The 26,773-nt window shown below is 41.5% G+C and overlaps 1 protein-coding gene across 5 annotated transcripts in view; it reads left to right on the top strand.

The window, feature by feature from the left end:
• LOC140483804 (protein FAM107B-like) overlaps positions 1-26,773 on the top strand; it is a 220,657-nt gene that overhangs the window by 138,352 nt on the left and 55,532 nt on the right. The window contains exon 1 of one of the 5 annotated variants that reach the window (XM_072582410.1): positions 8,963-9,160. The exons of the other annotated variants lie outside the window; for them this stretch is intronic. Within the exon in view, the coding sequence (XP_072438511.1) occupies positions 9,031-9,160 (130 nt within the window). The 5' untranslated portion in view covers positions 8,963-9,030. Of the gene's footprint in view, positions 1-8,962; positions 9,161-26,773 lie in introns of those variants that run through there. 5 annotated transcript variants of the gene reach the window in all.

Raw genomic sequence — 26,773 nt, 5'->3', positions numbered from 1 at the left:
CCACAGTCTAACAACGTATAAGTTAGGTGAATTGGCCATGCTAAATTGCCCGTAGTGTTAGGTGAAGGGGTAAACGTAGAGGAATGGGTCTGGGTGGGTTGTTCTTTGGAGGGTCGGTGTGGACTTGTTGGGCCGAAGGGCCTGTTTCCACACTGTAAGTAATCTAATCTAATCTAATGTGTAATGAACTCAATTCTTCTGGACTAATATTTTGAACATTCTGAAGTGAAAACTAAGCTAGTTGCCTTAATGCGTTTGCATTACCTTCACAAACCCAACAATATAAACATTTTTATCCATTCATGCTACAGGGGATCTCCTAGACATTTGAGCTACTACAGTCTTATTCTTTCATGGAATTAATGTAATTGGACCACTGTTCCAAATTGACTCTGACCTTTCAAAAAAACCCTCAAAGAAATGACCTACATCCATCTACTTCTATTTTGAAATTCAAATTTTAAAAAATTATGGATTTTCAATCCCAACAGAATAATGGCAGATCTTCTAGCTTGACTCTGCTTGGCCATCCTCAAATTCCTTCGTTTCTTTGGTACCCACCAATCTGTTGACCTTTCTCTTGAATGGGTTCAGTGACTGAGCATTTGTAGCTCTATGGGATAGAAAATTCCAAAGGTTTATAATGCATTGAGTGAAGAAGTTTCTTTTTGTTTATGACTTGAAGGGTACTGGTGTTGGACTGGGGTGTACAAAGTTAAAAATCATACAACACCAGGTTATAGTCCAACAGGTTACATTCTCAAGTGAACTTGAAAATGTAACTTTAAGAATGTTCTGGGGTTTACAGATGAAAGAACTGAAACTACACCCTCACTCGTGGAGCAAAGACATTTTTACTCAACTTAATCTTAACTGACTAGCATCCTTATCGATTTTCCTATTCCTCAGATGTTGCCTGACCTGCTGTGCTTTTCCAGCAGCACTCTAATCTAGACTCTGATTTCCAACATCTGCAGTCCTCACTTTTGCTCACTCTAAAAGATGAGAGACTTAACAAACAATCCAGATATTTTTCAATATATAATTTCAGTGACATCACACTAAACTTTTCCTATAAATTCTGTGCTGAAATCTAGTGCTTCCAAATAAACCTGTTGGACTATAACCTGGTGTTGTGTGATCTTTAACTTTTTGTTTACAGTCATGAATGGCTGACATCTCTTATTTTGAGAGTGTTCTAAATTCACCAGCCAGAGGAATCATTTCCTTAGCACTGACCATTTATTAAAACCTAGATAATACTGCTTCACCATTGTTTCTCTTGATGTTTATCACTCCACAATTAACAATATGGAATTGTATTGCAATGCTTCTGACAATTCCAATGCTTCTGTCCATTTTACTAGTCTATGGCTTCTTGCAGCCTTACTGTTATCCTTTTAAATTTTAGCAGTAAATAGTGTCATCTGCAAACCTTAAAACTGTACTCCTATATGTCCTAGTCATTTACTTATAGACTATGTATTTATGACACTAACTTCCTGTATTTACAAATATAGAAGATTGGTCCTAATACTGATTTTATGACCCCATGGTATATTAGATTAGATTAGATTAGATTACTTACAGTGTGGAAACAGGCCCTTCGGCCCAACAAGTCCACACCGCCCCGCCGAAGCGCAACCCACCCACACCCCCCCACTTACCTACACTATGGGCAATTTAGGATGGCCAATTCACCTGACCTGCACATCTTTGGACTGTGGGAGGAAACCGGAGCACCCGGAGGAAACCCACGCAGACATGGGGAGAATGTGCAAACTCCACACAGTCAGTCGCCTGAGGCGGGAATTGAACCCAGGTCTCTGGCGCTGTGAGGCAGCAGTGCTAACCACTGTGCCACCGTGCCGCCCATTTAATTGGTCCATCAAAAAAATATATTCACTATTACTGCTGCATATTATCACTTGACCCAAGTTACACCCTAAATACTATGTTGCTTCTGTTTTTGAATATTTATGTTGTATTGCTGTTTTTGAAATTGTTGTATACTTCTCCTGCACGCCCATTGTGACCCCGTTCAAAGTTATAAAATAACCCCAATCAAGTTAGTGAAATGTGACTTGCCTTTAATAAAGCTGTTGTTGGCTGTTCATAATTATTCTATGCATTTCAAATGAAATTTAATTTTCTCTATAGTAACTTTCATCAGCTATCTAGAATGCATCATATCTGGACCAAGTGCCTTAGTTAATTTGAGTGCCAACCATTTTCTAATCTCTCCATTGTACATTTTTTAACTTATCCAATATCTCTGATCCCCTATACTATACTACAGTGTTAACTTCATTCTCTTCTGTGAAGACAGAAGCAATGTACTTATTCAGCACCTCTTCCATGCCAAAAGTGAGGACTGCAGATGCTGGAGATTACAGTCGGGAGTGTGGTGCTGGAAAAGCACAGCAGGACAGGCAGCATCTGAGGAGCAGGACAATCAAACATTTATTTGCCCGAAACATTGATTCTCCTGCTCCTCGGATGCTGCCTGACCTGCTGTGTTTTTCCATCACCACACTCTCGACCTCAACTATGCCCTCATTCTCAGAGATTTTTGTTGATCAGCCAGTCTTGGTTCAGTTGATAGCATGCTTCTTAATCACAGGGTTAGAGGTTCAAGTTTCACTCTCAGGCTTGAGTGCAAAAATCAAGGTTGACACTTCAATGTAATACTGATCTTGGAACACTTCATTGGAGATGCTATCTTTGAATTAAGATATTTAAACAGAGTTTTCACCTGCATGGATGTAAAAGCATTATTCAAAGAAGAGCAGTGAAGTTATTCTCACTTCTCCAGTCAATATTTGTCTCTCAAACAGCACCACAAAAAAAACATATTATCTGGTCATAATCACATTACTGTTTGTGGAAGTTCACTGAGGGCAAATTGGCTGCTATGTTTTCTATGTTACAACAGAAACACATTGCATTGACTGAAAAACACTCTATCCAGAAGGCACAGCAGTGCCATTATAAATGGAAGTCTTTCTTTTTGTTCCTAAATCAGTCCCATCATTCCTTAAAAATATATATTTGCTATTTATGATTGTAAGGTTGGAGGGTTTCTTCTTATCTAATCTTTCACTTTGCTCACTCTTTGCACTTTATCGCTTCTCACGATGTATTCTATCTGGTTTTCAATTGCATTTTGAGTAATTTTTGAGAGAAACAATTTGCAAACATTTCCCATTGCTTCAGTGGTATCTGTTGGCTGCACCACATCAGAATCACATTGTTGCAGCATAACAGTAGGGATGATCAGGAAGTCCAACAAGCTAACTTGCAATATCCCCATTTATGCGAACAAAAACATTTCCTCTTTTCACTTTATCAGAACAGACCAAAAGTTTTTCTGACTAAAAGTATATTAACTTTTGTTTGTTCATGCAAACGGTGAGAGCATTAGTAGCTGGGTCAGCATTTACTGTTCATCCCTAGTTGAGAAGGTGGTAGTGAGCTGCTGCCTTGAACTGATGCAGTTCATTTGGTGCACCTACAATCCTGTTAGGGAGGGAATTTCAAGATTTTGATTCAGCAACAGTGAATGAATGGCAATATATTTTCAAGTCAGGACGTGCCTGGCTTGGAGTGAACTTGCAGATAGCAGTGTTCCTATATATCCTGCTGCCCTTGTCCTTCTAGATCATAGTGGTAATGAGTTTGGAAGATGCTATTAACATGCCTTGGTGATTTTCTGCTACACATCTTTTGGATATTACGCATGGCTGCTACTGAGTACTGATGATGGAGGAAGTGAATGTGATGCCAGTAAAGCTGACTCCTTTGTCCTGGATGGTGATTATCTTTTTGAGTGTTGTTAGGGGTGCATTCATCCAGACAGGTGGTAAGCATTCCATCACACATATGACTTGTGTCTTGTAGGTGATGGACAGGCTTGGGGAATCAGGAAATGAGTTCCTTACTGCAGAACTCCTAGCCTCTGACCTGCTATTGTAATCACAGTATTGATATAGCTAGTCAAATTCAGTTTATGGTCAATGGTAATCTCTCAGATACTGATGGTGAGTGATATAGTGATGTCATCAAATGTCCAGGAGTAATATTAGATTATCTCTTGTTGGAGATGGTCATTGCCTGACATTTGCATGCTGTGAATGTTACTTACCACTTGTCAGTCCAAACCCAGATTATTGTTCAAGTCTTGTTGCATTTGCTTATGGACTGCTTCAATATCTGATTACATGCGAGTGGCACTGAACATTGTACAATCATTGGCCAACATCCCTGCTTCCGGATGGAAGGTCATTGATGAAGCAGCTGAAGATACTTGGATCTAGATACTAGTCTGAGGAATTCCTGCAGAGGTGTCATGGAGTTGAGATGACTGACCTTCACAAGCACAACCAGTGTCTTTCTGCCAGGTAAGACTCCAACCAGTGAAGAGCTTTTCCTTGATTCCCATTAACTCAATTTTACTACGGCTCCTGATGTCATACTTGGCTAAATACGACCTCTTGCCTCATCCTGGAATTCAGTTGTTTTGAACCAAGCTGTAATGAAGTCATTTGTGAGTAGCCTTGTCAGAACCCATACCAAGGGTCAGTAAGCAGGTTATTGCTAAGCAAGTGCTGCTTGATAACACTGATGACCCCTTTGATCAGTTTACTGATGATCGAGATAGACTAGGGCATTAATGGCCGATTGGATTTGTCCAATTTTTTTTGTGTACAAGATGTACCTAGACAATTTTCCACGTTGTCATGTAGCTGTCAACATTGTGGCTCAACTGGAACAGCTTAGCTAGGGTGAAGCAAGTTCTGGAGCACAAGGCTACAATAATATTGCCAGATGTTTTTGGAACATGTTTTTGTGGTTCCTGCATCTTTCGCCATTTCTTGATAGAGTACCACGTGAATCAAATTGACTGAGAGCTAGCATCTCTAACAAAGCCCCAGTTCTAATGGATTGCATTTGTGATAATTTAATTTAAAATAATCTGGGGGGGAAACACCATTGTAGGGAGTGCTGGTCAGTTTATTGTACAGCAGCTCCCTGGTTTAGATGCTGAGCTTATGTAGTGAGATGTGGTGTGGTGAAAAACACAGGAAGCAGATGCTTCAGAGGCAAAGGCAACTCTGGATTTTATTAAAAACAAGCAAAATTGTGAATATATATATATAAAATCCCTGACAAAAAAATGAATATTTACAAAAAAACAATGCAATGCATCAAGAGAAATGTGCCTTGTCTGACAGCCACTAACACCCCAACTAACCCTTACAGCACCAATTTAGTATAGTGGCTTTTTAATTACAGAGAGTTGTTAATTACTAGATGATGGGAAAAGAGAGAGGAGAGGAAACGCGAATCCTGGAGTCCTATCCTGCTTCCCTTCCCTGGGGGTGCCCTGCACTATCGGCCCCAAAACCCACCCTTCCTACCCTATCTTACTGCGCTGGGACAGAGGGTCTCGATGATCTTATGCTCACCCCCAAAGTGGCTTCTGTTGGCTTGGACAGTGGTGGATGTCCCTGGCACTGCCCCTAGTCGGTGTCTCTGCTTTCCCATCAGTACGTGGAGATTCATGGATGAGAAGATTGCTCATGCTCCTTCCTTTCCTGAGTCAGTGACTGGCTGTGGCTGATTTCTTGATGCTGGCTGGACTACTGGTTGAACCACACCAGAGATCAGGGTTCCACAGTTATACTGACTGTCGATTTCCATTATTTCCCACCAAATCTGGATTTGATCTCTGAGCTGTTGTTCTTCCTTGCAGGGCTTAATGAGCTTCCTGAGTATTCGATGAGGTGTGAATGGTTCTTCAACTAAAGTGAATGAGTTTCCGATAGTTTTGAATATCCATTATTGCTTTTAGATGGGTGTAGGTTAAGGTGTTGCTGATCGTGTGAAGGCCTTCCCATTCAAGGCAAACAGGTTTGCATGTTGTACAATGATGCAGAATGTTCAGTATCTCTGCGTCCAAGCAAATGTTTAAAAGTTGAATGATTTTGTAGGCTCCAGATTGTCTCAGTTGTTTTCTCTGCAGGCTGGTGTTTATTGTCTATTAGGAGAAAGTGAGGACTACAGATGCTGGAGACCAGAGTCGAGAGTGTGGTGCTGGAAAAGCACAGCAGGTCAAGCAGCATCCAAGGAGCAGGAGAATCGACATTTCAGGCATAAGCTGTTCATCAAGAATAAAGGTCATTGTCTTTTAGCTGAGGCATTTGTGAGGGCCTTCCATTAGCTTGTTCCAGACAGCTACCTGTAAGCTTGCATATTGCCTCATCTGTCTCAGCCAGTGACCTCAGAGAGTTTTAGTTCAAATGTGAATTTCACAACCTCCTGTCCCAAGTTCAGGGGGTTTTAATCCAGGATATCTGATGAGAGTTTTTGCCCCACCTGATATTATAGACATCACTGCTCATTTTAAAAAAAGTTAGAAAAATACAGACAGATAGCTAAAGCAATTCTGCAGAAACTACTTTTTATTTACCTGTATTGTTCATTGTGGATTGAAGCAGCAAAAGAATTGCTTTTAAAAGAAAAATTGGGGAAAGGATTACTGCTCTTTTTCCAAAAGTAAGTTATCAGCACTTATTGTAAGTGTTGTTGACACTGTTGCTTTTTAACCAGTGAGGGTAGCTTTGTTGTGGATGAACTGGCGCCAAGGAGGGTGTGTATGAAGTGAGATTCAGCCTGCAACAAGTAGCTGATTGGTCAGTGTACTTGCCAACAACGATGTGAAAGCGTCCAGGTAGCTGAACAACTTTTAGGTGTGAACAATAAGGTCAGAGGTCATTGGGTCCCTGAAAAGGAAGATACTTTGCTTTGCTCTGCAGTTTTAAAAAAAACCCTAAAGCCTGAAAAGAGCCAGTTTATTTTTCCTCACCATGTTGCTTCTGCCATTACAGAAACTTGGTTTAGAGCAGGGCAGGACTGACAGCTCAATGTTCCAGGGTTTAGCTGTTTCATGATAATAGAGGGATGTAAAAGTGGTTGGGGAATTGCAATACTGATTAAGGAGAAAGTGCAGCTGCACTAAGAGAGGACATATTGGATATGGGTAGAACTCAGAAATAAGAAAGGTGTAATCACTATGATGGGGTTATATTACAGGCCTCCCAATAGCCAATGGGTGATTGAAGAAAAGACACGTGGAACAGATCATGGAAAGCTGTAAAAACAGCAGGGTTTTTGTATTGGATGATTTTAATTTTCCCAATATTGACTAGGACTCCTTTAACACCAGGGGCTTAGATGGGGCAGAATTTGTTTGGTGCATCCATGTGGATAGTCCAACCAGGGAAATGGTCGTACAAGACAGTCATAGTATCATACAGCATGGAAATAGATCCTTCGGTCCAACTCGTCTGCACCGACTGGACATCATTAACAAATCTAGTCCCATTTGCCAGCATTTGGACCATATTCTTCTCAACTCTTCCTTTTCCTATACCAATCCAGATACCTTTTAGATGTAGTAATTGCATCCACCTCCACCACTTCTTGTGGCAGTAAGTTCCATACATGCACCACCGTCTGTGTGAAAAAGTGATCCCTCAGGTTCATTTTAAATCTTTCCCCTCTCACCGTAAACCTATGTCCACTAGTTTTGGGCTCCCCCACCACAGGAAAAAAGACTTTACTTATCCACCCTATCCATGCCCCTTACACTTAAAAATCACACAACACCAGGTTATAGTCCAACAAGTTTAATTGGAAGCACTAGCTTTCATGCCCCTCATGATTTTATAAACCTCTATAAGGTCACCCCTCAGTCTTCATGCTCCACAGTATGAGCATGGCCAGGTAATCAAAGTTTCAGTGGGAAGCATTTCAGGAACGGTAGTTTTCTTAGAATCTCTACAATGTGGAAACAGGCAATTTGTCCAACAAGTCCACACAGACCCTCCGAAGAGTAACCCACCCAGACCCATCTCCCTACCCTATTACTCTACATTTACCCCTGATGAATGCACTTAGCGTACACATCCCTGAACACTATACACAATTTAGCATGGCCAATTCACCCGACCTGCACATTTTTGGGTTGTGGGAGGAGACCGACACAGACACAGGGAGAATGTTCAAACTCCACACAGACAGCCGCCTGAGGCTGGAATCGAACCCAAGTCCCTGGTGCTGTGAGGCAGCAGTGCTGACCACTGAGCTACTTTGATGCCATTATTGGTCATAATTCCATAAGTTTTAAGGTAGTTATAGATAAGAATAACTTCCTTCAGGTGACAGTGGTAAATTTGGGGAAGGCTAATCACAACAGTCATTAAAGGCCAGTTGATTAGAGTTCAGGTGTTGGCAGCTTGAATGCTGGTTTCACTTTGGGAAATGTCAGCAGTGACGAGTCATTCCAGGTACGTTTTGGGGTACTAGGGCATCATAGGGGCAGGGTAGGCAATTAATCAGGTAAGTTTGGTAAGGTGCTGAAATGAAACTCTTATCAAACCTTTCCGAAGAGAAACCCTCTGTAGAACCTGATCAAACTTGTACTGAGTCAACTAACTGTATGACTCAGCCCAATCTCTTCCAAGATGCTTCAGCATTCTAGCAGAAACCAAATCAGGAGGCCATGTTTTAAAGTGACAGAAGGTTGCATGTTGAGTGACACTCAGCCCTGTATCTCCTCGAAGTCATGATTTTGAATGTTTTCACATTTTGTTTCAAACCATGAGCTCCAGAACATCTGATGGAAACAAATCTTAGTTACAGAAATGGTAAGGGCGGTCCAAGAGTTAATTTATTAACTTTCAGGAAAATAAAAGTGGGTCTTCAGTGATGATAGCACTTCTTTTTACAAAATGTGTCTTTTATGAAGGGAAATGCTGCAAGCTTCCACTCTGTTTGCTATCAATATGTTGAAGGGTAAGAGAAGCAGCCTTCTGTTTGAGCTGTCTGAAGCTGACAGCAGGAGAGGCTGGAGTTCTGCAGCAGGGCGAGCCACGTGACTCATCTTTCTGCTGTTCAGGCTGAGCTGCAATAGACTTCAACATTGCAGACAGGACTGGGGAGGAGAACCCAAGAGAGCAGAAACCAATGAAACAATTCACTTCTCCGATCCACTCGTTTGAGAGAGGAACGCAGCAACATTGCCCGAAGTCTCAGAAAATGTGGGAGCAGACAAGAGCTCCAGCTAGGCCGTCCCAGGGACTGTTGGTTAAATCAGGTAATTACAAATGTGTAAATGTGAGGATATGATAGTTTAAGCCTGCTCAAAACATTAGGCATAGTTCACCTAAATATTACTTTTCTATCTGATTCATTCTTTGAATAAGGAAGCATTTAAATATAAACGTATTCTTTGAATTTTAAGGCGTTGTTTGAACATTAAGGATCTTGAATAAAGCACAGAAATTTGTTAAGACAGTAACTAGTTTAACCTGTACTACAGGATGCGATTTTATTATGTAATTTACTTTGCAATGCTTTCTCTATATAAAAATAATGTTTCCATTGTTTAGAATATGAAAATACAGAGTTTTAAGCGATTTGTTTCCAAACATGAAAAAGAAACTTGTCCTTTATAAAATAAACTCGGTCCTTTTTCTTGCCTTGCTAAACAACTACACACATTCCTACTCCCCAGTGGATACTAAGAACAGAAGTTCCTGCTGGCAGGGCTGTATGTCAAGGCAACACCTTACAGTTAGTGTTTGTTTGCTCTGACGCTGAATGACAAGGGAAACAAGTTCTAACATTGATTTGTGCCTGTGCAAGGGGCAGCCTCTGCTGCACTTGGAGAGATTTTGTACATGAAAGGATAAAGCTGCTGTTAAGTGACCATGGCAACCTTCTGTTATATAAATGAGAACATAAGCAATTTTAGGGAAAATTGCATTAATAAGAGATGGAAAGTAGCTTTTTTTTTAAAATAACAACCACATTTTCTTTTCTCAATAAAATAATTGAACTAGTGTATATTAGTGCATTCTTCTTTATTAATGCAAATGTGAGCACATTGCAAATTCAATGACCATGTGGAGAAAAAGCATAAGTTGACAAAGTTTTTAATTTTTAACATAGCAATCGAATAATAGAGAATTAAGTAATGCATATTCATGAGCTATATTCTGCTTTTAATTTCATTCAAGTGGAAAAGTTCACACAGTGACCTAAATTGTCCCCAATAGGTTTTCGGAGCCAAATGCTGAGTTGAGTTTGATAGGAAGTTTAATTGAAAGAAAAGACAAATTTAAACTCTAACTCCATTTAATATTTCCACTTTTTGGTGGACGTGAGCATTAGTTTAGTGATCAATCATCTCCAATTTGTTTAGATTTTTCATAAAATTGAAAATACTGAGATAAGAGTCAATCTGATTTACTCACCACTTTGCTCAAGGGGTCCTTGGTGATGATGGAAATTGATGGCAAAAGCCTGCTTGTTACTATGGTAATCTGTGATTTTTGTTCTTTATGCTTTCCTAGACTAAAATCCTGTTCAGCTGTTACGTATATGCAGTGTGTATTCAACTTCACAACTGACCATAGATTTATAAAGGCAAAAGTGAGGACTGCAAATGCTGGAGATTAGAGTCGAGAGTGTGGAAAAGCATAGCAAGTCAGGCAGCATCCAAGGAGCAAGGGAATCAACCTTTCAGACAAAAGCCCTTCGTCAGGAATGAGGCTCAGAGCCAAGAGGGTGGTGAGATAAATGGGAGGGGGGGTGGGGCTGTGAGGAAGGTAGCTGAGTGTGAAAAGTAGATGGAGATGGAGGTGGGGATAATCATGATAGGTCAGAGAGGAGGGTGGAGCAGATAGGTGGGAAAGAAGATGGACAGGTAGAACAGGTTATGAGGGTGGTGCAGAGCTGGAACATTGGAACTGGGATAAAGTGGGGGGGGGGGGGGGGGGGGAGGGGAACTGAGGAAACTGGTGAAATCCACATTGATGGCATAGGGTTGGAGGGTCCCGAGGCAGAACAGAGCCATTCTTCCTCCGGGTGTTGGGTGGTTAGGGAGTGGCGATGGTTTTTATTTCTCAGGTCCTGCACCATCCCCATTGCCTTGGAATTTCCTACAAGGACACAACCTGGAAGTTTCAACTCAAATGATGCTGTTTCCTGTTTTCTATTTTCTATCTTCTAATGTCAAATTAGATCTAAATTTCCTGCTATATTTTTAGTATAGATGAAACTTCAAAAAAGTGAATGTGCATCATGGAAAATGCTAAACTCACATGTATATATTCTGTTCCTGAATTTTGCTAAAGTTTTGCAAGTTACTTTTGGTGCCATTCCCATGATATCTGTGCAACAAGCACAAAAATTGAAGAACTTTAAGCATAAAAATTAAAGTTGTGCATCCCAATAAGAGCAACTCATGTTTCTGCAATCTTTTTCAATGGTTTTAAAACCATCATACTGGAAGCACACCCTAACATCAACATAAATTATGTTGGGATTTTCTCTAATTGTACTCATTTGACTGCTTCAACAATTTAAGCTGGATCATTTTGATGGAAGAAAATTTAAATTAACGACCTAATGAGAAAACAGTTTTTTAAAAGATACTTTAGTCATTTAGAATTAGGTTTCTTCCAGTTGGGAGATTGGATCTAAGTTTCAACTGTTTGCTTTCTCATGATAAACCTATTTTCTATTAAGCAAACTTTGCTAACTTATTCATAAAAATGTCAATGAATATTTCATAAAGGAAACATTTTAAATGTATTGTTTTTAAGACACCAGATTTTGGTCATTCAAGACAAAGTTTGCGTTCAGTGTTACACAAATAAATTAGGGAGAAATCTGGGCCTGAGGGAAATACTTAAAATGAGTGTGATATTGGGAGCGTATTTAGGAGCCCAGACCAGGGAAGCTTTTCCCATTTTTATAATGACTTGTACAAGAACATAAAAATTTGCAAAACTGTCACAGTGGAGCGCTAGAAATAGGACTTTGTTCCCCAATGCACCTGAAAATCTAGTTTAAAATTTGGGAGAGCCTAAACGCATGGAATTGCAGGAGCCTGGTTTGTGAAGCTCTAACTTAAGGTGGATCCAGTACTACAGATGGAGAGAGACCAGTATAAATACTTGAGATTTGGAGGTATTGTTTTTATGTGCATAAATTGTGCCCAAAATTTCATGGTTGTTTAGTAAGCATAATTGCTTTGTTCTATTTGTGCATATACTGGTACAACAATATCAGACCAAATTTAGTACCAATGGAAAATTGTCTAACTACAAAATGAAGCATCGTTGCTGTCAGAAAATTAGTGATAACAATCAAAAAGTACATGTATCCTGAAATACCATAGATATCAGTATACAAGTCATCTGTCAAAGCTTCAAACTTCCTCAAAACTGTCATTGACTTATACTGCAAGTTTAGAAGCAAATCATCAGCATGAGTATATGTGGTCGCCATTTTGAAATGGCATTGATATCGGACTCTATGGGCATGTTTTAACTCTTGAACATCTTTACAACACAACCTGTCTCAGTTGCTTTGAAAGAAAACCCAAAGAACTGCATATGCTGGAAATCTGAAACACAAACAGAAATTGCTAGAGGAGCTCAGTAGGTCTGGTAGCATCTGTGGAGAGAAAGCATTTTGAGTCCAGTGACGACCTCCAGAAGAAGTTTCAAGAACAAGATCATGGCTGACTTAACAGCTTAAAGCCATTTTCCTCCCTGTATCCGTATTCCTTAATATCTTTAGATTAGATTAAATTAGATTAGATTCCCTACAGTACGGAAACAGGCCCTTCGGCCCAATAAGTCCACACCGACCCTCCGAAGAGTAACCCACTCAGACCCATTGCCCTACATTTACCCCTGACTAATGCACCTAACACTATGGGCAATTTAGCATGGCTAATTCACATGACTGGCACATCTTTGGAATGTGGAAGGAAACCAGAGCGCCCAGAGGAAACCCACGCAGACACGGGGAGAATGTGCAAACTCCACACAGACAGTTGTCCAAGGCAGGAATCTAATCTGGGTCCCTGGTGTAGCGAGGCAGCAGTGCTAACCACCGTGCCACCCTATAGAAATCTATCATAGAAACATAGGTTCAGGAGTAGGCCATTTGGCCCTTTGAGCCTTCACCACCATTCAATATGATTATGGCTGATCATGCAGTTTGAGTACCCCACTCCTGCCCTCTGTCCATACCCCTTGATCCATTTAGCAATAAGGGCCACATCCAGCTCCCTCTTGAATATATCTAACAAACTGGCCCCAACAGCTTCCTGCAGGAGAGAATTTCACAGGTTCATAACTCTGAATGCAGAAATTCTTCCTCATCTCAGTCCTGGGTGACTTTATTCTTCGACTCTGACCCTAGTTCTGGACTTGTCCAACATTTAGAAGATTCTTCCCACATCTAACCTATCCAGTCCTGTCATGATTTCATATGTTTCTCTGAGATCCCTCTCCATTCTTCTAAATTCCAGTGAGGACAAGCCCATTTGATCTAGTCTTCCTTCATACGTCAGTCTTGCCAACTCAGGAACCAGTCTGGTGAACTTTCACTGGACTCCTTCAATAGCAAGAATATCTTTCCTCTGACTAGGAGACCAAAACTGCACACAATACTCAAGGTGTGGCCTCACCTCATTAGATTTCCTAGCTGACTGCTGCATCTGCACACCAACTTCAGGAGCTATTCCACCATGACACCTAGGTCTCGTTGCGTCTCACCTTTTCCTAACCTGCCACCATTCAGATAATAATCTGCCTTCCTTTTCTTGTAGGCAAAAATGAGGACTGCAGATGCTGGAGATGCCCTCATGACCTGTCCTACTTGTCCATCTTCCTTCCACCTATCGGCTCCACCCTCCCCTCTGACCTATTACCATTATCCCACCTCCATCCACCTATCACACTCTCAGCTACCTTCCCCCACAGCCCACCCCCCATTTATCTCTCCACCCCCTTGGTCCACAAGCCTCATTTCTGATGAAGGGCTTTTGCCCAAAATGTCAACTGACCTGTGCTTTTTCAGCACCACACTCTCGACTTCCTGTTCTTGTATCCATTTATCCGCATATTGCATTTACCCACTCAGCCAGCCTGTCCAAGTCACCTGCTACCTCTTAGCATCCTTCTCATAGCACAAACTGCCACCCAACTTGGTGTTGTTTCGTTCACTTGACTTGAACTTATTCGATGGCTGACCGTCTACAACCCCCAGGGAGAAGATGCTAAAAAATCACCACTGTCTGAGTGATGAAATTTCTCCTTACCATAGTCTTAAATGGATTTTTCTGAGATAGTATTTTCTGGTCCTAGGCTTCACAGCCAGAAAAATATCCTTCCTTCATTTATCCTGTTAGACCTTGTAAGAATTGCATGCTTCATTGAGATCACCACCTCTCTTTCTTTAAAACTCTGGAGAATATGGGCCCATTTTCTTTAATTTCTCCTTCCAGGATAGTCCTGCTATCCCAGTCTGGTGAAATTTCATCAACATCCTGTATGGTAAAGATATCCTTTCTTAGAAAAGGAAATCAAAGCTGGTTACCCATATTAAAAGATGAAAGACTTAACAACAATCTAGGTTTGTTCACTATATCATTTTACTTGAACGACACTGTAATCTTTTGCTATAAAGTTTGTGCCTTATGGTCCTGCTTCATAACCAGAAAGAGCAACGCTTCGAAAGCTAGTGCTTCCAAATAAACCTATTGGACTATAACCTGGTGTTGTGTGATTTTTAACATTCCAAACTAGATTCTGATCATTCGCAGACTTGGGGATTACAATCTTATGTTTGGTCCACACATCTAAATCAAATTACGTGGTTTGTGTATAGTGAGTACTGATTCTTGTACAACCTGCCAATCTAACAATAATTGGTTTATTCTTACTGACTTATCTCTGATAATGAATTCTCCATTTATGACCGTATATCACCCCTAATTCCATGTGTTCTAATTCTGACTAGCCTTCTGTTTTAAGTTTCACCAAAAATCTAATGTACCACATCACATTTTAAAATCTTTTCCCTTTAACGAACCATGACACTCCTTTCATAGATCCATGCTGACTCTACCGATCCAAGTATAATTTTCTAAGTGACCTATTGTAATTCTAGCTGATGTTATTATAGAACAAGTCAGGTACCAAACTGAAATCTAGCCTGATCGATCATATTTTGTTTTGTTTTTAATGGGGTGGTCTCTCACTGAAACATAAGCAGGCAGTGTTCCAGATTTGGCTTATTCAGCAAAGAACGATGGAATAGACTAAACTATTTATACATAACATGCCTCAAGATTATGAAAAGCAAGGTAGAAATATAATTTTATTAATCCCAAAACATTCACTTGACAGTAGCCAAAAGCACCCTTGTATAGTACTCACAACAGAGAAAATTCTCTTTCCCTAACCTCTCGAAAAACTTAAATTAATTGTGACTTCAAATCCTAATTTGGAAAAAATGAGAGTCTTTTCCTTGAGCTTTCACATACGTTTTAAACATTCTCAGTTTCAGAGTTTATCCAAATATTTCTCCCCTGAGATTATCACTAACCTTCTTACTCTATAGTAATCTTGTTTTACTATCTTATCCCCTTCTTGATGAGTAGTGATTTATGAATCCACCTTCATCAAAGGGCTTCTGCAGAACCTGTCCAAACTGAAAACCTAAAAAATGTTTTCCCAAAGCTTACAGGTGTTTTCCTTCCGTTTAAGAAAAAGCACAATTTGACAACATTGAAACAGAAGCCATGATGCATAATTATTAACCTTTTGTTCTAAGCCACTGCTAAGGTATAGAAAAAGCCGTTAGCTTTGAAAGCTATTCCCTTCAGTTGTCATGAAGGAAATCACCGTGGCTGTGGAGATGCTGGAAAGTTAATAATGAAATTCCTCAAATACACAGAAACGCCATACATTATTATTTTTAAAAATCCAGTCTTAAAGTAAATGACATTGAAATATATTGGAATCTCGCAGTCCAGTTATTGTATTCTTTATAATAAATTCTAATATTATAGTAAGTGCTAATTTTAACTTAGCAAGTTTTTGTTCCCTGTGTTTTCTCTCCCTTTCTTAAATTATGATATTCCATTTGCTACCTTCCAGTCTACAGGTGCTGTTCCAAAATCTATAGAAGTTTGGACGGCAATCACCAATGTATCCGCTATCTCTGTATCACTTCTTTCAGCATTCTGGGATGCAGGTGATCAGGTCCAAGGGATATATTCACTTGTAATACTATTTCTGTAGTACTTCTTGTTAACTAATACTAATTCCTTTTCAGTTTCTCATTTTTGCTAGCCTCTTGGTTCCCTTTCTAGGAGACTTTCCATATCTTTGTCAGTGAGGTCAGCCACACAAAGTGTTTGTTGACTTAAATGTATTTGTCTCTGCTAATCTTCCTTCTAAAATACCTATGGAGTTTTGTTTACAGTCTGCCTTTTATATTTCTCACATAAAATTTTTCCCAATCTTCAGGTCTACTACATTTTTGGCAACTGTATAGGCACTTTCGTGTCATTTGTCAATCTACTATTTGTCAATCTACAGATTTGCTCCCCGTGTCTTTGCAGTTATTTTTAGATTTAAGATTTTTGGAACCAAAGATAGTTCACTTTCAAATTTGATGTACACTCCAGCATTACAGTCAGTTTCCTTAAAGGTTTCTTCCCTATGAAATTTATATTTGACCTTTTCTCATTGCACATTGCTAGATCTCAGATAGCTAATTAGTTGGTTACTCAACATACAGTTTACAAACCATCTTGCGTACTATCCAGGAAATTGTTTCCATGTCATTACTGCTTATTAGATTTAGCCAGTCAATATGTAGTTTGAAGTTAGCCTTATTACATCCAACCCTGATTTCCGGATTTATATCTTGCACTACATTACTATGCAGGCCTATATATGAGCCCCACCAATATTTGATAATTCTTGGTTAGCTCCACCCGAACTGATCTTACATCTTGTGTGCTTTGATCTAAGATTCTGTCTCACTAAGGGATTGCTCTCATCCTTTGTTAACAGTGCTTTCCCACTCTCTTTTCTGTTTTCTTCGTAAGTGTTGAATACTCCGAGTGTTCATTTGCCAACCTTGGTCACTTTACAGCTAAGTCCTTGTACTGGCAGTGACATCATAAAGGCAAAATATTGCAGATGCTGGAAATCTGAAACAAACAGAGAATGCTGGAGAAACTCAGCAGGTCTGACAGCAGAAGTTCTGAAGAAGTGTCATACCGCACTCGAATAGTTAACTCTGTTTCTCTCTTGTCAGATGCTCAGAGTGTGGCAAATTTCTTCAGCATTCTGTAATTGTTTCTGTTTACTTCCGTTTGTGCTGTCAATTCATCTGCCTTGTTGTAAATGCTGCATGCATTCAGACAGTGCCTTTTTAAAAAAAAATCACAGCTTCTAGCCTTATATCCTCGTTCACTCTGTTTGAACACCATGTCCCTTTCTGTTACACTCTCATTATCAATTTTCATTTTTCAACTTTGCAAACATTACACTTTAATTTGTCACATCTTCTCTCACTTGATTCCTTATTCCCACTATTTAGTTCAAAACCGTATCTAAAATTCACTGGAACACATTTCTCAGCATGGTTTGGGTGAAGACCACCCCTTAACAATCTTTGAGCCATGCATTTAATGCTCTAATCCTATTTATCCTGCTCCAATTTGCTTTTAGCTCATGTAAATAAAGCTAAATTTAGCTCATGACCACAGTCCTGCTTTTTGTTTTATCTGTTCATGTTCTCTCAGCAGAACCTGTTTCCTAGATCCATCAATGTCTTTGGTATTCGCATGAATGATGGCAACTCAATCTTCTTCCTGTCATTGTAAGACCCTTTCACTGTCAGGGCAGAAGTGCTGAACCCTGGCACTACATGCAGCATTGCTATTTGAACTCCAAGACACTCAATTGCGGAGAACTGTGTTTATACACAGACTGTACTATCCTCTACTACCATGACAATCTTTTTAATTCCCTCCGCAGTCCCCCTTGAATGTCTTTCTTTACCGCAATGCCATAGTCAGTTTGTTCCTCTATCCCACAGCCACACAAGGTGCAAGAGCCTCAACAATTGAAATGGGCACATAAAGGGCTGAGACTCCTCCACTTCTACTTGCTCAAACTCCAGAATTGTCTCTCTCGCAGTCACACCCTCCAGTCCCTGGCTACTGACTAAACTAGATTAACTTATCTAAATTGGTGTGTCCACCTCCTCAAAAGAGTAGCCAGGTAATAGATTTACTAATATTAGTAAGTCTTATTTTTATTCCCAGTCACCTGGGTTTTGACAGATGGATGAAAAAAACTACCAGGACAGATGTTGCTGTCTGTCTGGTCCATCCTCACTCTCTCTCTTTTCTCACTGGCACTGTTTCTCTTTGACAGTTTTGATAGCAGGGCCTAGGGGTTTGGTCAGATCTAGTAATTCCTTTATTTTGCTATAAACTATTCCAAAATAGCTGAGTCGAGGGGGCTTTGTGAATTCCTACATGATGATAATATGCTGATTCAATAACAGAAATTGCTGGAAAAACTCAGCAGGTCTGGCAGCATTGGTAGAGAGAGAAAAATAATGGCAATTGTTTGAATGAAAGTTGTTTCTTTCTCCCCAGATGCTGCCAAACCTGCTTTGTTCCTTCAGCACTTTTTTTAATTATTGCAAATCCCCTGCAAGCTACACTATTCTGTTTTAATTTATGAAATGTTGATGAATTGGATGTGTACTAAAGGAAGATAGCTTTTGTAAATGTCATTTTGAGCTGCAGGGAGAGACATTGCCAAATTGACTGCAAATAATGTAGAGATTTGCAGGTATCAGGAACAAAGCAAAATGTTTAGCCTTTTCTTCCTCAAGTAGCTGAGATATGTCCATGGCTCCAGCATTCAAAACAAAGCCTGGATTCACTGTGTGAAAGGAGGGCAGAAACTGAGAAGTGACTGATTAAGTGATTCACAGCTGGTCGTACAGAGTGCAGGCTGAGTGCCAGTCACACAGCCATGACTCTGAATTGGCATTAGCATTTGATGACCAACCTGCTTTTTGGAATGGTGTGCACGCAGACAGGCTTGGCTTCTTCTGTTCAGTGCCTATTGATGTGAGGGCAACCGTCCCCACGCGAGAGTCTCTAAATTGTTCAGCAAATGCCCCTCTTGCAAGTGAAGATGCTGTGCCCATGCTAATGTCAAAAGACTAGTAATCCGGAGAGCTGGGCAACTGTTTTGGGGACATGGGTACAAAATCCACTGTGGCAAATAGTAGAATTTGAATTCAGTTAATAAATTTGGAACTGAATGCGTGTCTCTGGAATAGTTACCATCAAACTATGAATATATAGCAAGTAAAAACTGTGATTGATGTAAATCCCAAACAACAACGGAAATTGCTGGGAAAGCGCAGCAGGTCTGGAATCATCTGTGGAGAGAAATCTGAGTTAATGTTTTGGGTTGAGTTCTGAGGAAGGGTCACTTGACCTGAAACATTAACTCTGATTTCTCTCTGCCAGACCTGTTGAGCTTTTCCAGCAATTTCTGTTGTTGTTTATAAATGTAATTCAATGAGGGCTATTTAAAATCTGTTTCCACTAAACTATTTTCGAGAAGAAAGTCAGTTGCCTTTACATGTTGTGGCCACCTGTGACTCCAGGTTCACGGTAATGTGTACTCTGAAGTTGCTGAGCAAGTCATAGGGTCACAAAGATGTATAGCACACAAACAGACCCTTCAGTCCAACCTGTCCATGCCGACCAGATATCCCAACTCCATCTAGTCCCACCTGCCAGCACCCGGTCCATATCCCTCCAAACACTTTCTATTCATATACCCATTCAAATGCCTTTTAAATGTTGCACTTGTACCAGCCTCCACCACTTCCTCTAGCAGCTCATTCCATGCACATATCACCCTCTGTGTGAAAAAGTTGCCCCTTAGGTCCCTTTTATATCTTTCCCCTCTCACCCTAAACCTATGCCCACTAGTTCTGGACTTCCCTATCCCAGGGAAAAGACTTTGTCTATTTATCCTATCCATGCCCCTCATAATTTTGTAAACCACTATAAGGTCACCCCTCAGCCTCCGACGCTCCAAGAAAACAGCCCCAGCCTGTTCAGCCTCTCCCCATAGCACAAATCCTCCAACCCTGGCAACATCCTTGTAAATCTTTTCTGAATCCTTTCAAGTTTCACAACAAGTTTCACAATATCTTTCCGATAGGAAGGAAACCAGAATTGCACGCAGCATTCCAACAATGGCCTAACCAATGTCCTATACAGCCACAACATGACCTCCCAACTCCTATACTCAGTACTCTGACCAATAAAGGAAAGCATACCAAACGCCTTCTTCACTATCCTATCTACCTGTGGCTCCACTTTCAAGGAGCTATGAACCTGCACTCCAAGGTGTCTTTGTTCAGCAACACTCCCTAGGACCTTACCATTAAGTGTATAAGTCCTGCTAAGATTTGCTTTCCCAAAATGCAGCGTCTCGCACTTATCTGAATTGAACTCCATCTGCCACTTCTCAGTCCATTGTCACATCTGATCAAGATCCTGTTTTAATCTGAGGCAGCCTTCTTTGTCCACTACACCTCCAATTTTGGTGTCATCTGCAAATTTAGTAGCTTATACCTCTTATGCTCACATCCAAATCATTTATATAAATAATGAAAAGTAGTGGGCACACTCCACTGGTCACAGGCCTCCAGTCTGAAAAACAGCCCTCCATCACTACCCTCTGTCTTCTACCTTTGAGCCTGTTCTGTATCTAAATGGCTAGTTCTCCCTGTATTCTGTAAGATCTAACCTTGCTAATCAGTAACCATGGGGAACCTTGTCGAACTTCTTACTGAAGCCCATATACATCACATCTACCGCTCTGCCCTCATCAATCCTCTTTGTTGCTTCAAAAAACTCAATCAAGTTTGTGAGAAATGATTTCCCATGCACAAAGTCATGTTGATTATCCCTAATCAGTCCTTGCCTTTCCAACTACATGTGCATCCTGTCCCTCAGGATTCCCTCCAACAACCTGCCCACCACCGACGTCAAGCTCACTGGTCTATAGTTCCCTGGCTTGTCCTTACCACCTTTCTTAAACAGTGGCATCACTTTTGCCACCCTCCAGTCTTTCGGCATCTCACCTGTGACTATCGATGATACAAATATCTCAGTAAGGCGCCAGCAATCACTTCTCGATCTTCCCACGAGTTCAAGGGTAGACCTGATCAGGTCCTGGGGATTTATCCACCTTTATGCATTTTAAGACATCCAGCACTTACTCCTCTGTAATATGGACATTTTTCAAGATGTCACCATCTATTTCCCTACATTTTAAATCTTCCATTTCCTTTTCCACAGTAAACACTGATGCAAAATACTCATTTAGTATCTCCCCCATTTTCTGCGGCTCTACACAAAGGCAGCCTTGCTGATCTTTGAGGGGCCTATTCTCTCCCTTGTTACCCTTTTGTCCTTATTTTATTTGTAAAAACCCTTTGGATTCTCCTTAATTCTATTTGCCAAAGCTATCTCATGTCCCCTTTTTGCCCTCCTGATTTCCCTCTTGAGTATACTCCGACTGCCTTTATATTCTTCTAAGGATTCGCTTGATCTCTCCTGTCTATACCTGATATATGCTTCCTTCTTTTTCTAAACCAAACCCTCAACTTCTTTAGTCATCCAGCATTCCCTATACCTACCAGCCTTTCCTTTCACCCTGACAGGAATATACTTTCTCTGGATTCTCGTTATCTCATTTCTGAAGGCTTCCTATTTTCCAGCCGTCCCTTTACCTGCGAACATCTGCCCCCAATCAGCTTTTGAAAGTTCTTGCCTAATACCGTCAAAATTGGTCTTTCACCAACTTAGAACTTAAACTTATAGATCTGGTCTATCCTTTTGCATCACTATTTTAAAGCTAATAGAATTATGGTCGCTGGCCCCAAAGTGCTCCCTCACTAACACCTCAGTCACCTGCCCTGTCTTATTTCCCAAGAGTAGGTCAAGTTTTGCACCTTCTCTAGTAAGTACATCCACATACTGAATCAGAAAATTTTCTTGTACGCACTTAACAAATTCCTCTCCATCTAAACCTTTAACACTATGGCAGTCCCAGTCAAGGTTTGGAAAGTTAAAATCCCATACCATAACCACCCTATTATTCTTACAGATAGCTGAGATTTCCTTGCAAATTTGTTTCTCAGTTTCCATCTGCCTATTAGGAGGTGTATAATACAATCCCAGTAAGGTGATCATCCCTTTCTTATTTCTCAGTTCCATCCAAATAACTTGCCTGGATATATTTTTGGGAGTATCCTCCCTCAGTACAGCTGTAATGCTATCCCTTATCAAAAACCCCACTCCCCCTCCTTTCTTGTCTCCCTTTCTATCCTTCCTATAGCATTTGTATCCTGGAACATTAAGCTGCCAGTCCTGCCCACCCCTGAACCATGTTTCTGTAATTTCAATGATATCCCAGTCCCATGTTCCTAACCATGCCCTGAGTTCATCTGTCTTCTGTTCGGCCCTTTGCATTGAAATAAATGCAGTTTACTTTATTAGTCCTACCTTGTCCCTGCCTGCCCTGACTGTTTGACTCGCTTCTGTTCTCAACTGTACCAGTCTCAGATTGATCTCTTTCCTCACTATCTCCCTGGGTTCCCCCTCACCTTCCTAGTTTAAATCTTCCTGAGCAGCTCTAGCAAATCTCCCTGTCAGAATATTAGTCCCTTTCCAATGTAGGTGCAATATGTCCTTCTTGTACTGGTCACTTTTACCCCAAAAGAGATTCCAATGGTTCAAAAATGTGAATCCTTCTCCCATACACCAGCTCCTCAGCCATGCATTCATCTGCTCTATCCTCCTATTCCTACCCTCACTAGCTCGTAGCACCGGGAGTAATCTAGATATTACTACTCTTGAGGACCGCCTTTTTAAATTTCTGCCTAACTCTCTGTAATCTCCCTTCAGAATCTCAACCTTTTCCCTTCCTATGTCGTTGGTTCCAATGTGGACAGTGACCTCCTGCTGGCCCCTCTCCCCCTTGAGAACATTCTGCACCTTCACTGAGACATCCTTTTTCCTGGCACCAGGGAAGCAACACACAATTCTGATTTTTCGCTGCTGGTCACAGGAATATTTATCTGTACCTCGGACTAGAGAGTCCTCAAACACAATTGATCTCTTAGAACCCGACGTACCCCTCGTTGCATTAGAGCCAGTCTCAATATCAGAAACTTGGCTGTTCGTGCTACATTCTCCTGTGAATCGATCACCTCCTACATTTTCCAAAACAGCATACTTGTATGAAATGGGGATAGCCACAGGTGACTCCTGCACTAACTGCCTACCTTTCTCACCTTTCCTGGAATTAACCCATCTATGTGACTGTATCTTTGACTTTTACCCCTTTCTATGACTGCCATCTATCACATACCGTTGCTGTTGCAAATTCCTCATTGCCTCTAACTGTCTCTCCAACCGATCCATTTGATCTGATAGGATTCACAACCAACAGCACTTATTGCAGATAGAATCCACAGTGACCTGTAAACTCTCCTTAAACTCCCACATCTGACAAGTCATTCAGCAGAAGAGCAGTTAGGGATGAACAATAAATGCTTAACTGAGTTTTTTTTGAAGAAGTAACAAAGAAGATTGATGAGGGCAGAGTAGTCGATGTGATCTATATGGACTTCAGCAAGGCGTTCAACAAGGTTCCCCATGGGAGACTGATTAGCAAGGTTAGATCTCATGGAATACAGGGAGAACTAGCCGTTTGGATACAGAACTGGCTCAAAGGTAGAAGACAGAGGGTGGTGGAGGAGGGTTGTTTTTCAGACTGGAGGCCTGTGACCAGTGGAGTGCCACAAGGATCGCTGCTGGGTCCTCTACTTTTTGTCACTTACATAAATGATTTGGATGCGAGCATAAGAGGTACAGTTAGTAAGTTTGCAGATGACACCAAAATTGGAGGTGTAGTGGACAACAAAGAGGGTTACCTCAGATTAGCCCTTCCTGAAGAAGGGCTCATGCCCGAAATGTCGATTCTCCTGCTCCTTGGATGCTGCCTGACTTGCTGCACTTTTCCAGCAACACATTTTCAGCTCTGATCTCCAGCATCTGCAGTCCTCACTTTCTCCTACCTCAGATTACAACAGGATCTTGATTAGATGGACCAATGGGCTGAGAAGTGGCAGATGGAGTTTAATTCAGATAAATGCAAGGTGCTGCATTTTGGGAAAGCAAATCTTAGCAGGACTTATACACTTAATGGTAAGGTCCTGGGGAGTATTGCTGAACAAAGAGACCATGGAGTGCAGGTTCATAGCACCTTGAAAGTGGAGTCGCAGGTAGATAGGATAGTGAAGAAGGCATTTGGTATGCTTTCCTTTATAGGTCAGAGTATTGAGTACAGGAGTTGGGAGGTCATGTTACGGCTGTACAAGACATTGGTTAGGCCACTGTTGGAATATTGCGTGTAATTCTGGTCTCCTTCCTCTTGGAAAGATGTTGTGAAACTTGAAAGGGTTCAGAAAAGATTTATAAGGATGTTGCCAGGGTTAGAGGATCTGAGCTACAGGAAGAGGATGAACAGGCTGGAGCTGTTTTCCCTGGAGCGTCGGAGGCTGAGGGGTGACCTTATAGAGGTTTACAAAATTATGAGGGGCATTGATAGAGTAGATAGACAAAGTCTTTTCACTGGGGTCAGGGAGTCCAGAACTAGAGGGCATAGATTTAGGGTGAGAGGGGAAAGATATAAAAGAGACCTAAGGGGCAACTTTTTCACGCTGAGGGTGGTACATGTATAGAATGTGCTGCCAGAGGATGTGGTGGAGGGTGGTACAATTGCAACATTTAAGAGGCATTTGGATAGGAAGGGTTTGGAGGGATATGGGCCGGGTGCTGGCAGGTGGGACTAGATTGGGTTGGGATATCTGGTCGGTGTGGGCAGAAGGGTCTGTTTCCATGCTGTACATCTCTATGACTCTAAATGGCGGCCTCGTTAGCAATGCTCAGTTTGCATGAAAGAATAAACAAATGGTCAAATAACTGGTGTGCAGTATACCACAATGAGGTGTGGAGAAGTGAGGGATGAAATGAAAGTTGGAGATGTAATGGCGCGTTGTGCAGTGATTCTGGCAGAGTGAAAGAAGTGGTGGATCTGAGCCTTCTGTTCAGTGAACCTGCAATGAGAATAAGTGTAGTATGTTACCATGACAACCCTGGTGATGTCATTGAATACTTAGCATTGTCGCCATGTTCTGAGAACTAAGAACCCTGGCCTTGATTTCCTCTTTGTCTTTCACTAGCAGTGGAAATATTGTCCAGAAAACCTATTGCCTCTTGGGGTTGAGGACGTCTCTCTTCCTATCTTGTAACATCATGCAAGGTGTCATCAGAACTATGCCCTGTCAGTATTTGTCACAGCAATTCCACAGTGCAGGATTGTGTTCCTGGTGTCTACAGCTAGTGTGCAGCTCCTACACTTGTTTATACAACTATTGTGATGGTAATGAGGAGGCAGCATGAATATTACATTGTACTTGGGACAGCATCATCATATGCAGACTCTATTTAAAGGCTAAATCAAATGTCTTAATCAGTGAGCCTTTACACAGCTGTCTGTGAAAATCTTTGGCAAACTTTTTTTTTGATTTTAGAATAGAAAACAACTTCAGCTAATTCTCCTGAGCTTCAGCCAGTGAGACAACCTCTGGCAAATTATTCTTTTGCATTGAAAGCATACTGAAGTGCTGTAATCGAAAGATGTCATAAACAGTAAAGGATTGTTGTGTAAATTTCTACTTGCTGCACAGGCTGAGGAAAGCCCACCACCCGCCACCCATTCTCACCACCTTCTCCAGAGGGCTCATTGGGAGAGTAGCCTGAGCTGCTGCATCACTGCCTGTTCGGGAATTGCACCATCTCGGATCGTAAGACCCTACAATGGATAGTGAGGACAGCTGAGAAGATGCTCTTCCATTCATTACAGACATCTACTCCACACGCTGCAACAGAAAGGCTAAGAGCACTGTAAAAGACCCCACACACCCCTCACTCGAACTCTTCTCCCTCCTGCAATCTGGCAGAAGATACTGGATAATACGGTCTGACTGTGCAACAGTTTTGTTTTAGATTTAGATTACATTACAGTGTGGAAACAGGCCCTTCGGCCCAACAAGTCCACACCGACCCGCCGAAGTGCAACCCACCCATACCCCTAACCTAACACTACGGGCAATTTAGCATAGGCAATTCACCTGACCTGCACATCTTTGGACTGTGGGAGGAAACCGGAGCACCCGGAGGAAACCCACGCACACACAGGGAGAACGTGCAAACTCCACACAATCAGTCGCCTGAGGCGGGAATTGAACCCGGGTCTCCAGCGCTGTGAGGCAGCAGTGCTAACCACTGTGCCACCATGCCGCCCACTATTTTTTTTTTAGATTACTTACAGTGTGGAAACAGGCCCTTCGGCCCAACAACTCCACACCGCCCCGCCGACGCGTAACCCACCCATACCCCTACATCTACATCTACCCCTTACCTAACACTACGGGCAATTTAGCATGGCCAATCCACCTGACCTGCACATCTTTGGACTGTGGGAGGAAACCGGAGCACCCGGAGCACCCGGAGGAAACCCACGCAGACACGGGGAGAACGTGCAAACTCCACACAGTCAGTCGCCTGAGGCGGGAATTGAACCCGGGTCTCCAGCGCTGTGAGGCAGCAGTGCTAACCACTGTGCCACCGTGCCGCCCACTATTTCTTCCCCCAAGCCCCCATCAGGCTTCTTAACACAGTATAATCAGACTCTCTCCCATC

Source organism: Chiloscyllium punctatum, chromosome 12, assembly GCF_047496795.1.
Source record: "Chiloscyllium punctatum isolate Juve2018m chromosome 12, sChiPun1.3, whole genome shotgun sequence".
Classification (NCBI taxonomy): domain Eukaryota; kingdom Metazoa; phylum Chordata; class Chondrichthyes; order Orectolobiformes; family Hemiscylliidae; genus Chiloscyllium; species Chiloscyllium punctatum.
The sequence above is the reverse complement of the archived record's forward strand: the minus strand, read 5'-3'. Positions and strand labels throughout refer to the sequence as shown.